This window comes from Cervus canadensis, chromosome 23, assembly GCF_019320065.1.
Source record: "Cervus canadensis isolate Bull #8, Minnesota chromosome 23, ASM1932006v1, whole genome shotgun sequence".
Classification (NCBI taxonomy): Eukaryota; Metazoa; Chordata; class Mammalia; order Artiodactyla; family Cervidae; genus Cervus; species Cervus canadensis.
In genome coordinates this window covers 36,832,691-36,849,551 of record NC_057408.1, presented here as the reverse complement: position 1 = coordinate 36,849,551, position 16,861 = coordinate 36,832,691, and the positions used below count along the sequence as shown (strand labels likewise).

General features: G+C 39.9%; 2 protein-coding genes across 5 annotated transcripts in view; one reads left to right on the top strand and one right to left on the bottom strand.

Moving 5' to 3' along the window:
• The window catches only part of GALNT1 (polypeptide N-acetylgalactosaminyltransferase 1), a 118,792-nt gene that overhangs the window by 33,572 nt on the left and 68,359 nt on the right, over positions 1 to 16,861 (top strand). For 2 of the 4 annotated variants that reach the window (XM_043444350.1, XM_043444353.1), the window contains one exon: positions 11,015 to 11,072. The exons of the other annotated variants lie outside the window; for them this stretch is intronic. The gene's annotated coding sequence lies outside the window, so the exon portion shown is untranslated. Of the gene's footprint in view, positions 1 to 11,014; positions 11,073 to 16,861 lie in introns of those variants that run through there. 4 annotated transcript variants of the gene reach the window in all.
• On the bottom strand, positions 1,292 to 4,098 carry LOC122425750 (septin-2-like). Its single transcript, XM_043444354.1, has one exon. The coding sequence runs from the start codon at positions 4,049 to 4,051 to the stop codon at positions 3,050 to 3,052; it is 1,002 nt and encodes a 333-aa protein (XP_043300289.1). The 5' UTR covers positions 4,052 to 4,098; the 3' UTR covers positions 1,292 to 3,049.

The window sequence follows — 16,861 nt, the reverse complement described above, 5'->3', positions numbered from 1 at the left end:
TCTTTATGCTCTCTCAAGATTAGAGTTCTTTATAATAAAACCAAAATCTTTGTAATTTTAGGTAAAGGGTTTATTTCCTTTAAGACTGCTTTGCTGTTCTTTTTTGTTAATCACTGAACATGTACAGGGCAGTACTATCCTCAACAGCACAGCAAAATGCAGACTGAAAGCTGTTAAATTTAACAGTTTCCTGCAGTACCGTTAGGTCTTTTCATTAAGCCTATAAAACTATTTTATCTTCATTAAAAGTTATGCTCTTAGATAATGTTTAAGCGTATCTTAAATATTTTATAGTTATTTTTCTTGAATTTATGATTGTAAGGAGGAAGCTAAATCTAGGCTGTAACATAGTATGTTTGGAAAACTACTTATTGATGAACCTAATTCTTAAGTTCTGACATGGAGAAATATCATCTGTAGAAAATTTACATTTTGGTTATATTTTTGTCAGTAATAAAAACGTATAACTGTTCAGTGTGTATAATAAGGAAAGGAGCGATGACTCAAGTGTTTAGAGGTTTTCGCAGAATATAATTTTGAGAATTAAGTGGAACTTAAAAAAATAGTGCAGAAGTAACGTTTTGAGTTCTTGTGAATTAAATAGAGTTATTTCAGGGACTTTTTCAACAGTTTCCTTGTTAACTTTCTATTATATTGTTAAGTGATTAATATCTTAATTGCAGTGGTTTTGGGGGTTTCTGAGAGCAAGAGGCAAATCCTGTGTTTACTCCCAAAGAGCTGAAAAAAAAAATTCCAAGAAAATACACTTGGGGTATTATCTCCTAGTGTGGATCTTAAGTAGCATCAGTGCAGAAGCCATGTGAAACTAGAAGACTAAATTAAGGGAGTGAGGTAGAAAATAGCTTTTCACAGAAACAAAAGGCAAAGGGCCAGAGTTGGATAAAAACAGCAAGAGAAAATTCAGAAACAATATAAGCAACAAAGAGGTTAAGTGGCGGTAGGGAGAAACCAAATTGGGGGGAAAAAATCCCCACAAAACCTGATATACCACATTGCTGTCTGGTTAAGGGGAGAATCTGAAGAGCATGTCTTATAATCTCTGGTGCTTATTGTTGTTTAACCGCCAAGTTGTGTCTGACTGTTTTGAGACCCTATGGACTGTAGCCCACCAGGCTTCTCTGTCCCTGGGATTCTCCAGGCAAGAATACTGGAGTGAGTTGCCATTTTCTTCCCCGGGGGATTTTCCCAACCCAAGAAGAAGCCTGCATTGACAGGTGATTTCTTTTTTTTTTTTTTTTTTTAATATCTAAACAATAGTGCTTTATTGGTAAAAGGTTAGTTTCAGTGGATACAAAATTGCTGTGTAAGTTTTCAAAATACATTTTTATAGGTAAAGTTTTCTCTCTTAGTAACTAAAGAGCAATTATCTATTAGCAAAAGTATTTAGATTGGGGCAGAAAAACAAAAGGGAATTTGAAAGTGTAGGTCCACCCACACCCACGCATCCATGAGGTGGCAGCTGGCACTATGCAGACTATACTGGGCTTATTATGTCTACCACTTACTGCCACCCCACCGCCCTTTAAAAAAGAGCTTTTACTAGCATAGTTAATAAATGCCAAAATAACCCAAATAACTGGCCTTGCATGGAAGTACCCCTAAGGTCATGGAACACTTCTTGGTAAAAACTGTACAATGCACCTAAACCTATAGCTCTTGACCACTTGCAATTAGGCAACAGTGAAAGGGCAGTCGGGAGAACACCAGATGGTCTGCAGTGCACCTGGCCAACTGTCACCATGTCCCTTTCCTTTCTGGGTGTCCTCAGCCCTGGAGCTCAGTGCTTCTCCACGTCAGCCCCTCGTGCTCTAGTGGAATGAGAATGCTGAGCCAGCACCCACTCCCTCCAGGCTCCTTCCATGTGTCACTTCTGATGACCGATCAACCGCGGGCACAGGAAACCAGGCGGCACGGTGCTGACCATCAGCCAGCCCAAGGAGCAAGTCTGCAAGAGCCGTCACTCTCAAGCCCCCTGTGGACAAGTCTGTGTAACATGTAAGGAAGGAAACCACGGCGGCTAAAAATTGACGGGACAGGCCACATGCTGCTATCTGCCTGAAAACCATTCAGAACGGGATCAGTCCAAGTGAAGCCAAACCAGGAGAACCTCGCTGGGAACCGTGATGCCCCTGCCGAGGCGCATCTTCCACACCGCAGTCACAGAAAACATGCCAAGTGCAGCCTAAAAAGGCAGGCTTCTGCACAGATCAACTGTTAATTTTCCTTAAAAAGTTATGCTATAAATCTAGTTGAGTACAAATAGTTTACTGACTCTCACCACATAGGTGAGAATCTTAGCTGTGACATGGAAACTGCAGCTCATGGGTTTTCGTGGCAAACTCTATAGAACGTGGTTTGTGGCGAGTTCTCTGCATAGTGGTTTAAAAAATGACCTCAGAATTCAAAGACTTGTTAAAAAACTCACCCCTAACAGCCTGTTTGTAAAAAAGCTATTGAAGTATAAACATGTATCTAATTAGGTATCTTTTCATTTGGTAAACAGATAATGTGCAGATGGATTAACAGTATGGAGTTATAGCAGCAAAACTGGTTTTGGATGTTGTGGTCAAATAAAAGCAAGGCAGGGAAGCAGGTGCCATGGCTTGGTGAGAAATGGCCTCGTACCCAGGCAGCTCATCTTTCTGTGTTCATCTCTACTGCTCAGGAACATTCTCGGGAATCTGAATGTTCTAGAAGTAAATCACGATTAGTTGGTTAGGCCAGTCAAATCAAATTCCACTATTAACTATATGTGCTGACTGGTCCCTGGGAATCAGTTCTAGCATCAGTGGTTACTTAAAATGCAAGAAGAAGGAAAATGGACAGTTCACCTCACAAAATATAAAGTATAACATAACAATGAATGCAAATGTTAAGGTACTTCATACAAAATAACACATTGAAAGGTTTTTAAAAAATTAAATTCTCAGGCACAGGTACTGTGAAATGTGGACAGGCACCCCTCCAACAGTCTTGAAAACACGCAGCTGTGTTACTCATCGGAATATTTATCTTGCAAAGGGATTCCTCACACGTGGTGCCCGTGGACCCCGCTGTCGCCGTCGCCACCCTGCAGCTGCAGCTGCATCTGCGCCTGCATCCGCGCGATCATCTCCTGCATGCGGCGGAGCTCAGCTTCCTTCTCCAGCAGTATCTGGTCTTTATTCATGTCCTCATTTTCTACTTTCATGAGCATCGTCCTCAGCTTCAGAAAGTCGTTATGCTCCGGGTTCTCCACCTCCACGACACCCCAAGGGTAGAGGCGGCCTCTGACCTTCTTGCCTTTGGCTTCAATCAGCTGATTGGATCCAACCACAGAGAAAGGGATGCTAGCCTTGAGAAGTCTCGTCTGCTCCTTAAAATCTTCATCTTCATCCGACTCTGCGTCAGGCAAGTGATAGATTTTGATGCTATGTTCCTCAATTTCATCCAGAATCCTTTTCTTCAGGCGCTCCTGCTCCTTCAGGGTGAGTGTGTCGGCTTTCGCGATGACAGGCACAATATTCACCTTGTTGTGGATCGCCTTCATGAACGCAACATCCAATGGCTTCAGTCCGTGTCCGAAGGGGGAGATGAAGTAGAAGCAACAGTGCACCCTGTTGTCGATGATGTGCCGTCTGTTCAGACCGCTCTCGTCATGCAGGTACCACTCAAACTGCTCGTCGATGTAGGAGATGATAGTCTTAAAGCAGTCCCTGCAGTTGATGGCATCCCCGTAGCCCGGGGTGTCTACCACGGTCAGACGCAGCTTCACCCCGCGCTCTTCAATCTCAACAGTCGAAGCCTCAATCTGGACAGTTCTTTCAATTTTCTCTGCGGCTCCAGGGATGACTCTTTCTGGGTAGAGGTCGGTCAGGAAGAGGCTGTTGATGAGCGTCGACTTTCCCAGCCCCGATTCACCGACCACCATCAGCGTGAATTCAAAACCTTTTTTCACTGATTTTCGGTGAACTTGATTGGGAAGATTTGCAAATCCAACATATCCAGGAGTTTCTGGATTTATAAACTGAGTTGGTTGTTGCTTAGACATCTTTAGTAAAGTTTCGTCAATCGCCGACTCGCAGAAGAACTGAGACCGCAGGTGATTTCTTTACTGCTGAGCCACCAGGGAAACCCTGTAATGTGTGGACCTGGAATATATCTGTGAAGTAGAATTCATGACTAACTGGAATACCATCTTTCTGTAACACAGTAATAGATTAACAAAGGGTTGGTGTTTTGTTTTTGTTTTCCTGTCTTGTTTTAATGGCAACTAAATATTTCAGACCATTATCTTGATCTGATGCCTACCTTCATCCCAGATTTCCATTTTGGTCTGTTGAGCAAATTTAAAACTTTTTCAATCTCAAAAGGTCACTTGAAGTTAACATCCAAGTAATATCAGACAGTGTTTTAAGTGAAGTAATTCTCAAAAGCCTCTTCATGTTTGCAGTCATAAAAGCCAGATTTCATTTAAGGGTCCTGTTGTCCTTTGATAGTTTTCCCCCCTTCTCTCTTTCCAGATGATTCCATGGTGGAGGAGGAAAAGTGTGGCACTGAACTCTGGGGGGTGCATGGGAGAAGGAAAAATAGGAAAAGGGAATGACAACAGAGATTTCCATTTAGTCTGCAAATGTTTTTGGTTTTTCTCATCCGAAGTCCAGAGCCAAGAGACTGTGGGCTCTTACAGTCTTGTTTGGTATCCAGACTGGCAGGAACAGTGCTGGTGGTAATAGCATAGTGCTGTCTGCATTCTTGGAGTATGGTTGGTTGGCCAGTTTCTAGTGAATTCTTTATCTGCTCTGCTTGGCCACCTCAGCGTATACATGTTGCCTGTGCATTTTGGCTTGATCTGTGGGTCAACATCTGCCTATGGGTGACATTTAAGAATCTCTGTTTTAAAAAAAAAAAAAAAAAAAAAAGAATTTCTGTTTAATATCTGAGAAGTAAAGGACATTTTTTAAATAAAAGATTTTAAACATACGGAAAAGTACAGTAGCAGAAGACAAGGAACAGCCATGAACTCACCTTTTCCCCGTGTCTTATCTTTACATTTTTTGCTATTTGATTCTGTGTCAGTTAATATTAATATTTGGTTTAGCTCCGTTCTTCACGTTTACATTCTGGGCAGTGAAGTCAGTTCCCTCTCAGTACCCATACCCCGCCCAGTGATTTCTGATTAATCCTTGGTGGTGGTTTAGTCACTAAGTCATGTCCGACTCTTGCGATCCCATGGTCTGTAGCCTGCCAGGCTCCTCTGTCCATGGGATTTTCCAGGCGACAATACTGGAGTGAGTTGCCATTTCCTTCTCCAAAATTAATCCTTACTGGCTACCTTAATCTGTGTGGCAGGCCAGGATATGTAAATTGCCAGTCACAGTACAGTAGTTTGAAAAGAGACAAGAGGAAAGCAGATATTCAGGGAACATCTAGCAACTTGCCACAATTTTAGGTCTCTTACCTTTAAAAAAAAGTCCATTGTAGTTGAAGCCCTTCCCTTCTTCCTGAGAATTAACCGTATATGAATGTGTTATATTATTCTCATGCATATTATTTTGTCTTTACATTATATGTTTGTGTCCATGAACAGTGTTTTATTTTAGAATCTTTTAAAACTGTGTATAAGTGGAACATTCTGTGCATATCCTGCAGATTACTTTTTTCCTTCATTCAGCGTTATTTACCAGGTTGATATACATAGTTCTACTTGAACTGTGTGTAGCATTGTTATAGGGTTCATGTATCCACTTTCCTCTTGATGCATTTTTAGATTACCTTTCTTCCCCATTATAAACAATGCTGCAGTGTTTGTACATGTTTCTCTCTACACCTGTATAAGGGTTTCTTCTGGGTGTGTACCTGGAAGTGGAATTACAGAGTGATAAGATAGTGCTTTTGTCAACTTTACTAGACATTGTCAGATTGCTCTCTGAAATGACTGTGTCAAATTGCACTTGGAACAACATTGTATGGTTTGTGCTTTTTGAGTGTTCATTTAAAAATTCTTCTGTAACCAAGGACTTACAGATACTTTGCCTCATTTTTTTTTTAAAGTTTGAGGTAGGAATTTTACTTTTACATGTGGATGAACATTTATAGTCCATCCCTTTCATATATTTGTGGTGCCACCTCTGTCATGTACCATTTGCATACTCAAGGGCATCTGATTCTGGACTTTGTTCTGTTTGATTAATCTTTTAATCTGCCTCTGCCCAGGATCACACCGACTACATTCCTATAGCTTGATTGACATGTAGCAGTCAGAGTTGCATTGCCTTGCTGTTCAAAATTTTTATTGGCCACAAAAAAATCAAAATCTTTTGTGGCTTTGCCCTTCAGTTTGATTTTAGGATCTGCTTTTAAAGTTCTTTGAAAAACTATATTGAGGTTTTTCTTGGAACTGTATTAATTATGTAGATTGATACTGAGATAATTTACTTCTCTAATAAATCTTCCATATGTGAGCATGCTATATCTTCATCTTTTAAAAGGTCTTTCTAAGAAATTTTCTTAGAATTCTTAGATGAATTTTATATGTTTATCTTGAATCCAGCAACCTTGCTAAAAGTTCTCATTAGTTCTAATTGTTTTTATTTTTTTGGATTTTCTGTCATTTCCTTTGTGGTTGCTCTGTTTTTTTCTTTCCAATTCTTAAATCCTTTATTTCTTCTTGTTTTACTGTTCTGAATAGGAATTCCAGTACACTGTTCAGAGGAAAAAGTGATAGAAGGCATTTTTGACCTTTTCTAACTTCATTCAAAGGGAATGCCTCCAACACTTCACCAGTAGATTTAGGGCAGATAACCTTATCAGCTTAACAAAATTCGTTCTTTTTTCTAGTTTCCTACCATTTCTTTGTTTTTGTTTTAAATATCATGCATAGATGCCAGGTTGTATTATTAAGTTTAAAAGGTAAGTCCCTTGCAACCATATAGTTATATTTCCTCCCACCACTATCCTTTGCTTTAATATTGTCTTATACTTCATCTGTATGTTAATAAATTGTACAATATAAAGTTAGAAATTTTTTTTTCATCAACCATCTCTTTTAGGAAATCAAGAGGAAAAATCTAGGCTTTTGTATTTACTGATATTTACCATTGCTGATAGTCTTCATTTCTCTTACAGATCTGAGTTTCCGTCTGGTTTCATTTTCCTTCTGTATTTCGAGAGACGAGGTGTTTTGGCTTTTACTTATCTGAAAATGTGTTTGTTTCATGTAATGAAAATTCATCCATTTTTTCCTCTGTATATGATACTGTCTTTTTTTTTTCTTCCTCTGGTTGGTTTAAGATTTTCTCTGAATCTTTAGTTTTCAGCAGTTTTAATACGATGTGCTCTCGTTGTGATTTTCTTTGTATTTTGCTTAGGGTTAACTGAACTCAGATTCGCAATTTTCTCTTTTCCACCAGCTGTGGACATTTTCAGTTCTTACTTTTATGTATACTTTTCTGCGTATCTTTCTCTGCATAAGTTTCTCAGGTGGAAACTTCATGGTAGGGCTTCCCTGGTGGCACAGTGATAAAGAATCCGCCTGCCAGTGCAGGAGATGCAGGTTTCATTCCTGGGTCAGGAAGATCCCCTGGAGAAGTAAATGGCAACCCACTCCAGTATTCTTGCCTGAAAAATCCCATGGACAGAGGAGCCTGGCAGGCTACAGTTCATGAGGTCGCAGAGTCAGATACGGCTTAGCAACTAAACAGCAGCAGCAGCAAACTTCATGGTAGATGATGGTTCCTGCTGGATGAGAGTTCCTTGCCAGTGTTTGATGTTGTCAGTGTTCTGAGCTTTAGCCATAGGAGTACATCTATAGAGGTATTTTGTTGTTTGAATTGTATTTTACTGGTATATGGAGCATCTCTTCATATGTTTATTTGTCATCTGTACATCTTTGGTAAGGTTGCTTTCACTTTTAACTGCTCTGTAAACTGCTCTGAATCCTTACGTAGCTTTTGTTGAAAAAAATCCAATCTGATAACTTTTAATGAATACAGTTACGCTTTTTATCTTTATTTAAATTACCTATGTGTGGGGATTTATTTCTGCCATTTTGTGCTTTCTCTATTTGTGGGTTTTTTAAATCATTTTAAATTTCCTTCTTGTTTTATTCTAAATTGACTGGTCTTATTATTTCTCTTTTTTTCAGTTTGGTTTTTAATTATACATGCTCTTTTTACTTAATTAGTTGTTATCTTTTAATTTTAAAAATATTAATCGTAAAGGCCTTAAATTAATAAAATATGTCTGCCCTAAACCTAAACACAGCACCCTTAAAATGCTTTCATTTCAGGTACCTTTGTTTCTTCTTACATGCTGTTGCTTTCTGGTATTTTTGTTCTTTTAACCAAATAATTATTAACTTCTTCTGCCATGTGCCAAGTACTATTCCAGGTGCTGTAGTAATAGCATTAAAATAAAGTTTCTGCCCTCGTGAGGCTTACAAGATAATTAATACATATTACATTGTAAATTAGTGTTTGGTGCTAGAATGGAAAGAAAAGCATTAGGACAAAATAAAGAATGACTTAGGAGTGGAGATGTTATTTTGTACATGAGTTTCTGTTGTCCTCAGACATTTTATGAGATTTTTAGAGCTTCAATATGAAAAACTTGATTCCCATGCTGGAGGAACTTGCATTCTAACCAGAAAGTCACAGAAGTTTAGAGAGGTGGGAGCCATCAGCATATGGTGGGTAACGCTTTACCTCTGGTGAATTCCCCAGGGACCTGTGTAGCGTCAGCCTGCAGACACATCCAGGGCAGAGGGGGGATAAGCCAGAGAAGACTGCAAAGCTTGTTGAGAAAAGTGGGAGAGCAAGGAATGACCCTGGAACCAAGACAAGCAGAAGTTCGGTTCTATTTATAGTTTGTTCCCCAGATATTAATAATTTAAGAGGCTGAGACATCAGGTGGGATGAATATAAGAAAGGAACTTGTCTTGGTAGTTAGAATACTAGAGTGATTTGATTAAAAAAAAAAAGTTTCATTGAAGTGAAGCCAGACCACATTGGGTTGAGAATTTGAGAAGTTAGACACAGAAAATGAAGACTTCTTGCACAGAAGGTAGTAAAGGGAACTGTAATATATAATACAGTGAGAGAGTGATAATTTGAAGGGAAGAGGGCAGCATTGTGGAACTCACGGCTTAGATGGATGTTCTGGCAAAAATGTGAAACAAAACTCCCCTTGGAGACTTTGGGGGCTCTATGGCCAGGAGATAAAGTGGGCCTCTGGGCTGGAGGAGGTTTCCTCCTGGATCTGTTACTTGCCAGAAACCCCTCCCCAGAATCTCTAGTTTTTCCATTGCTGATGGTGGTAGTGTATTTCCTTGTATCTGAGTTCGTGGTTAGGAGGAAAGATGTAAATTTTCAGAAACCACAGTGTTCTGTTGTAATGAGTTGACATTTGAATTCAAGAGATAAAATTAAAAACACGGGGCAACATTCCCTGACCATTGCTCTTCAAACGCCTTAGCGTGAGAGGACATTATCGTAATGTGCTAACAAGGCTCTTTCTTATATTCTCTCTACTTGAGACATCAAGTAGAATGGGATTTCCCTTTTCTGAACACACAACCGCATCTCCCCATTTTTCTGTTCATTGTCCCCAGAAGTCCCTTGATTTTTCTGCCTCCCTATTTTAACTCATATTGTTTTGTCCACCTGAAATATCCTTTTGCCTTTTCCTAGCTCAGACCAGTTCCCCAGTCGTTCTTCACCATTTTCTCTGCTTGGTGCGCAGTAGCCCCTTGTAACTTGGCACCTGTTGCAGACATAGAAAAGCATGTTGTAAATTGTAAAGTGTCATACAGACTTACTAAGAGTATCTGTCCGTCTGGACTGCACGCTCATGGAGGGCAGAGCTGAGCCCTTTTCACGTTTATGTACACCAGACTACTCCGTGTTGTGTCTTGTGCATCCTTGTTGTTTATTAAAGTCTGAATGAATTAGGGATATGTGATTCTCTGATAGGCTTAAGGGTTGTTAAGAATGGGCATGTAACACACCAGATTCTATCTTGCAGCTATTACATTTATATTGAAATTCTTCTATGGAATCTCCTTTAAAAGTAGATTTTCTAATTTGGATGCTCCACTGGTTTACATTTCTCTTTTTTCTTCACAGGCTACATAGCTATCTAAATCAATAATTATAGGTTGCATAGTGATGTATTGGCATACTTTTGACTGTAGTATTGCAGAATATCCAGTTAAACAGTCAGAGCTTTATCCCTTTGGTAACAAGAAGTCCAGCCCTATGCAGTTTCAGGATTAGTCTGTTAGTGGCCCCGGGAGACAGTCAGGGTCCCTTTTGCTTTCTGTGTTCTCACCTTGTCACCCTTAGCATGTTGATGGTGACTCCCCTCATGCCCCCAGGATGGCTCCAGCACTTCTTGGCATGTTCTGCACGCAGTATCCAAAGGCAGAATAGTGTCTCCTCCTGCTTCTCTGTGAGGGAGCGTAACTTTTCCTGAATGCGTCCCAACAGATTTCCCCTCAGGTCCTACTGGTCGAGATGTGGTTATTTACACTGGCAACAGGAGTGGAACAGTCACAGTTGGCTGGGACCAGTCAAGAATAGGCAGTCTAGCAGAGAATGATCACTTGAATTCAGTTAGAGGTCTAATGCCATGAAAAGCATGGAGTGGGGGTGGGATATGGAAGAGTGTCTGCCACAGGTACTATCTGTGAGTCCTTGGCCTTCCCACTGGGGAAGTTAATATCCTTGTAGATTTCCAAGAAGAGGAAAGATACTTTTTACAATATTTCCACTGAGCTTGGTGTTGGATCTCAGAAATACTGTATTCATTGACTCACTTATTCACATAGTAAACATTAACTGAACACACATTTTGTGCCAGGTGTGCTCAGCACGGGGGAAGTAGCTGAGTAAGACCTGGTCCTCATCCTCAGGTGGTGGCTGGCACTTAGTTCAGTGGAATAGGGTGGCTGAAGTAAAGTGGGGAGGATAGAGTTATTCTGTAATAAACTGATTTTAGGAAATTTATTTTTCAGCAGGAGATGTGGGACATGTGGATTTGGGATATGAATTCATTTGAAAAGCCACTTTGGGGTAAGTTGATCGCTGGGCGTAAATGACTTCAGGGTTGGACTTCTCTTTACATTGGGATTTGCTCTTAACAGTGGCACAGGTTCAGATTTACCCTGACTGGACTTGATGCCTCATATACATGCCAGAAAGTGAGTGACTTGTACTAAAATCCTAGCATAGTAATTTGAGAAATATAACCATCAAGCATAACCACCTGTGGTACTAATTAATTAGCACATTCACTTCTCATTCGTGAAAGCAATGTGAAGACTAAATGAAGATCAGGTTTAGAAATAGAAAGATAACTTATTATATAGGGTTTAACCTGCTTGTGTTCAACCAGTAATCCTGACATGTGGACTGGAAAGCACTCATGGAAAGTGCCAGTGTTAGGAAGATGGAGGTTTCAAGTTTGTCTCTGAGCTTCTCTTTGCAGGACTCCAGTTGCATTAGTACAGATGTAAAATATTCCTAATTTTTTTGTTTCATCTAAGAACGAGCCTTCAGAATTACTGTTTAATATTTACTAAGTGTTTACTGTGAGTGTGTTGTGCATTACTGCATTTAATTCAGGGACTGTGACGTGGGTATGTTTTTCTCATTCAAGGAATAAGGAGGCCCAGGTTTATGCAAATAAAGTACAGTTGCTAGGAGCACATTACTGATATTAATACGTTCTGGAATTGAAATGTGAATTTCAGTATTTGGCCTAATACACCGTCACTTCTGTTTTAAAATGCTGATTGTGTTGGCTTTTCCCAAGACCATCCCCAGGTTTAGTGATTGCCTAGGAGGATTCATAGCATTCAGCATATGATCTCTGAATAATAGCTAAGATTTATTACAGCAAAAGGATACAAAGCAGTGTTAGCAAAGGGAAGAAGTGAAATCTGGAGGGAAGCAGTTACTGTCTTCCTAGAGTCCAATCTAGGAATAAGCTTAATTCCTCCAGGTAAGCTTAATTCCTTCAGCAGTGAATTTTAACAACACGTGTTAAGTGTTGTCAACCAGGAAAACTCATTAGACTCAGTGCCAGTGTTTTTATCAGACCTGGTAATGGAGGCACCTTCTGCCTAGCATGTACCAGAATTTCAGGCTCCCAGAAGGAAAAGAGATGTTTTGCATAAATCATATTGTTGTACAGGCAGTTTCAGTACAGTGAGGCCCGCTTATCATTTAAGGTAAGATTTATATCAGTGTAGGAAACTGTCTATCACTCAAGTTCCCAAACACTAGCCAAGGGCTAACATTGCAACCAGACCTTTCTAAAGACAGTAATCTCAGGCCTATGTCTTAGCTTTTATGCTGTACGCTGATTTATTCATTCAGGGATATCGTCCTTATGATCTTGCAGCTTCTGAAAAGGAATGCGAGAAGTAGGTATTATGGTGTTGGTTTTGGGGTCCCTGTGACTGCCGGTTAGTTTGATTTGCTGGAAAGACTGCCACAACTCAACATAGTGTTGTACCCACAGCTGCATTTTTATTACAGCCAAAGATACAGTGCAAGAACAGCAGAAAAAAGATATAAACAGGTGAATGTTGGAGAGATCAGGGGTGGACTTCTGAGTCTTCCCTCCGTAAGGATCACAGGAACACGAGTTCCCCTCCAGCTGTGAATGATAGAGACATGTACAAGACGTCTCTGGTCAGAGAAGCACATGAGTGTTATAGCCTAGAGTTCCTGTTGGTAGCCAACTGGTCACATAGGCGTATTCCTGCGATGTGGCCAGCTTTGGCAACTGAGATTTGGGCCCCAGACCAGATACCAGGTGCACGTCATAAATCTTGATGATCTCTTTAAACAATGCTGACAGCCTGGTACATCCTGACTCACCACCTCTAATATCTTTAACAAATAACCGTGAACATTCCAGGAGTTTCTTTCTCAGCATTTGGCCAGGGGTCATTGCCGTGGCCCTAGGCATCCCCCTGGGCTTAGCACGGACAGGGTAGAACACACCTGCTGTGTTAACTCTTTCCTCACAGACTTCCACATGAAATAATGTTGCATTTGCTGAATGCAAAATTTAATGTTGATATATTCTGTAGAATATGATACTCCACACTTGAAAAAAAATAAATGATAGTAGAAATAGTAGGCAAATTTCACTTAACCTGAAGGGAAGCTTCTAGATTCTTTTCTTTTAGGGATTTATATATAATGGTGACTTTTGGATTTCTCATTTTGTCCACAAACTCTGGTGGCTTAGACAGTAAAGAATCTGCCTGCAATGCAGGAGACCTAGGTTTGAACCCTGGGTTGGGAACATCCCCTAGAGAAGGGAATGGCAACTCACTCTAGTATTCTTGCCTGGAGAATTCCATGGACTGAGGAGCCTGGTGGGCTTGCAGTGGGGTTGCAAAGAGTCAGACATGACTGAGTGACTAACACTTTCACTTCTCATTTGTACTGTGTACAGGTATATGTTATGTTAAAATATCACAAAATTAACAATATTAATTTTATTAAATTAATTAAAATATTACAAAATTACACATTGACCTTCTCTCTAGGAAAGTCAGCTTCATGAGAGGCTTTTAAACACAGTGGGATTTCTTTTCTTTTTTGGGGGGGGGGGCGGATTTCTTTTTCTTTTTACTCAGTTTGCAACTTTACAGAAATAGTTTTGCAGAAAGAAAATAACTCATAGCTTAAAAGTTAACTGGTTCCAGGATTTAAAGCCAGTCTTCACCAGTTTATTTATTGCTGTTTGAAAACTGCTTTGTGTTGTGCAAAACAGGAAGACAAAGTAGTTGGGGGAGATTCCATGCTTGAATCTGAGAAGTTCTGAGTTAACAGAATCATACAGCTTCCCTCAATGCAGGGCTTCATAGAACCTTTGGTGCAGTAATATACAGAATGAATCTCTCAGAGCAAATTGAGGAAGTAACATTTCCCTAACTTATTTGATCATGGAATTTCTTTAGTGAGAACTCTGAGGTATGAGTCCTACAAATGGTGTTCTTCAGAACAAAATAGCAGGACGTCGGGAAGCCCTTAAAGGATTTTAGCTAAAGGAGAGAGAGAAACAAAACATCTGTAGAAAAAATTTAAAGAAAACCTTGTTGCAGCGAAGTTTAGTATCTTACACTGTCTGATAAAACCTGTTTAGAAACTTCCCTATCTACATGTCTTTTTCCTGCCAGGTTTCCTGAGCTGGTGTTTCTCTTTTGTAATGTGAATGGCATGTCTCTTGCCCTGGTATTTAATAGTGTGATAACAGTTTCCATGGTGTGAATCGTTGCCTTCATGCTCCTAGCATCTACAGTGTCTGACCCGGTATCAAGAACAGAGTTGGCCAAGACTCAGTAAATATCCAGGCAGCATGAAATGATTGGGACTCTAAAATACTGCTTTTTTTTTTTTTTTTTTTAAAGGAATAACAATGTAGTAGAGATACTATACATTTATTTTAATAATGTCATTTTGAAGAACATTTTTAGAACTTTTCTTTTGACTTCTTGAATTTAATTCCTCTTCTCATCACCAACTTTTTTTATGACTTCTGTGAATTTTTAATTGGTTTATTTTCTCAGAACAGTAAAATTGTTCCACCATAGACATATAAGCATTTTTAACTACTGGATTTCTTTTGCAATAGATGGAATGTCATTTTAAGTAATTAAATGGTCAGCATAGCTAAGGAAGGCCGGTGGGTCAGAAGTAGCTAAGGCACTCCTCAACTAGTAAAAGGTGAGAATATTTGCTTTACTGGGTACCAAGAATTGTTGTAAAGCTATAGTTAAGACGCTGTGTGGTGTAGGAATAAGCAGACCAATGGAACAGAATGTAGAACCCCAGAAACATGACTTATGACAAAGTTGACATTGCACACTTGTAGGGCAAGATTAAACTTTCCATAAACAGCACGGAGACAATTGGTTCTCCATATGGAAGAAAATACTATTGAATCTGTACTTACACTGGAAAGGTAAAACTTTAAAACTTGTAGACATTAAAATATTTTTAATGATCTCTAGGTAGAGAAAAACTTTTTAAGACATAGAAAATATGAACTACAAAAGACACCTCTTATTAAGAAGATAAGCTATAAACTGGGAAAAGATACTTGTAGTACATGTAACCGACACGGATTAGAATCCAGACTGTATAAAGATCTTTACAAACTAATAGGAAAAAGGCAAAACAACTTCACCCAATACAATAAACTTCAGTGGGTACATTAGGAAGAGGAAATGGAAATGTCAGAGATGGTGGGGAAACTCAAATTAAATTACACACTTACCAGATTGTCAAAAAATTAAATAGCTTGACATCAATAAGTGTTGCCAAGGACATAACACATCCAGAGGTCTCATTTTGCTTTAGAAATCTGGGAAAGCAAGTTTGCCATATGTTGTCATATTGAAAATATGTGTAGTCTTATGACCTAATATCCCTAGGTATGTACTCTAGATCAGTGTTGTGACAACTCATGAATTAAGAGAGATTTTTAACATCTTTAATTGGTTAAGAAATAATTTCATAATTTATAATTTAAAAATTACATGAGATTAAAATTTAATGTCCATAAATAAGCTTCATTTTATTGGAATACTGTCACATTTACTTGGTTACATATCACGGCTGCTTTTGTGGTACAACCCCAGATTCAGGTGGTTGCCACAGAGATGTTACGTCCCGCAAAGCCTAAAATGTTTACTGTCTGGCCCTTTGCAGAAGTTTGCTGACCCCTGGCACATGTGTACCAGGAAACATGCTTAAGCCTAGAAATAACCCCATGCCTATTAAGCATGAAAGGGATAAACGATGATTAGCCCCCTAGTGTATGATTACATTACTATAAGCCAGTTGAGTATTACACAGTGGTGAAAAGGAAGTGACTACAACTACATGCAGCATGAATGGGCTTGAGGAATGTAGTGTTAGAAGAAAAGCAAGCCTCAGATTTTTCCATTTATAAGCAATTCAGTGTCCTTTCAAGTAGCATAGTGTGCCTCATAATGTATAATTGTTCTGACTAGTAGAGAGGAACTTCAGAAGTGGACCAGAGCCTGTGTGACTTTAGGTTTCCTCTGTCTCTGCTCCACTCCCCCCACTTCCACATCCCAGGTGTATGTCAGGAAATCCGTTTAAACTCTCATAAGTGGAAAAGGGGATTATTAGAAGGATTCCTGAGTGGTCACGAAAGCCAAAGAAGAGACAGGGACTCAGTCACTACGGGACCCTCCTCCTCTCATCCTGCATGCCTCTGTTTGGACTCACCCTCTCGGACTACGGGTCGGCTTTCTCTCCACGATGGGCAGTGTAGCTGACTGTAGCACTAGGTTAGCACGGGCTTCCAGCTCTGTGACTCGGGAGGTGAAGGGCTGAGGGCTTGTGGTTGGCCTGGCAGGTCATTTGGCTGTCCTGTGCCCATGGGACTAGGTCTGTTACCAGAAGTCCTTGGGGTAGGGTGGGCAGAGCAAGAGTCAGAATCATGAGCCAGGAAGCCACCTCAGCCTGTGTCTATTTTCTGTCTCTTCTTTAAAGAGTCTTTAAAGTCTTCTTTTAAGACTTCCCTGATGGCTCAGATGGTAAAGTGCCTGCCTACAATGCGGGAGACCTGGGTTCAATCCCTGGGTCGGGAAGATCTCCTGGAGAAGGAAATGGCAACCCACTCTAGTATTCTTGCCTGGAAAATCCCATGGACAGAGGAGCCTGGTGGGCTACAGTCCATGGGGTTGCAAAGAGTCGGACACGACTGAGCAACTTCACCTTCACCTTCAACGTGTAAAACAATATGTGGCATTCTGACACAGCTTTGTGGATATCAGGCCTTTTTTGAAGTGATCATTAAAGCATTT

Excerpts from the sequence above, each read along its gene's own strand:
- LOC122425750 (XM_043444354.1), bottom strand. The coding sequence starts at position 4,051 with ATGTCTAAGCAACAACCAACTCAGTTTATAAATCCAGAAACTCCTGGA.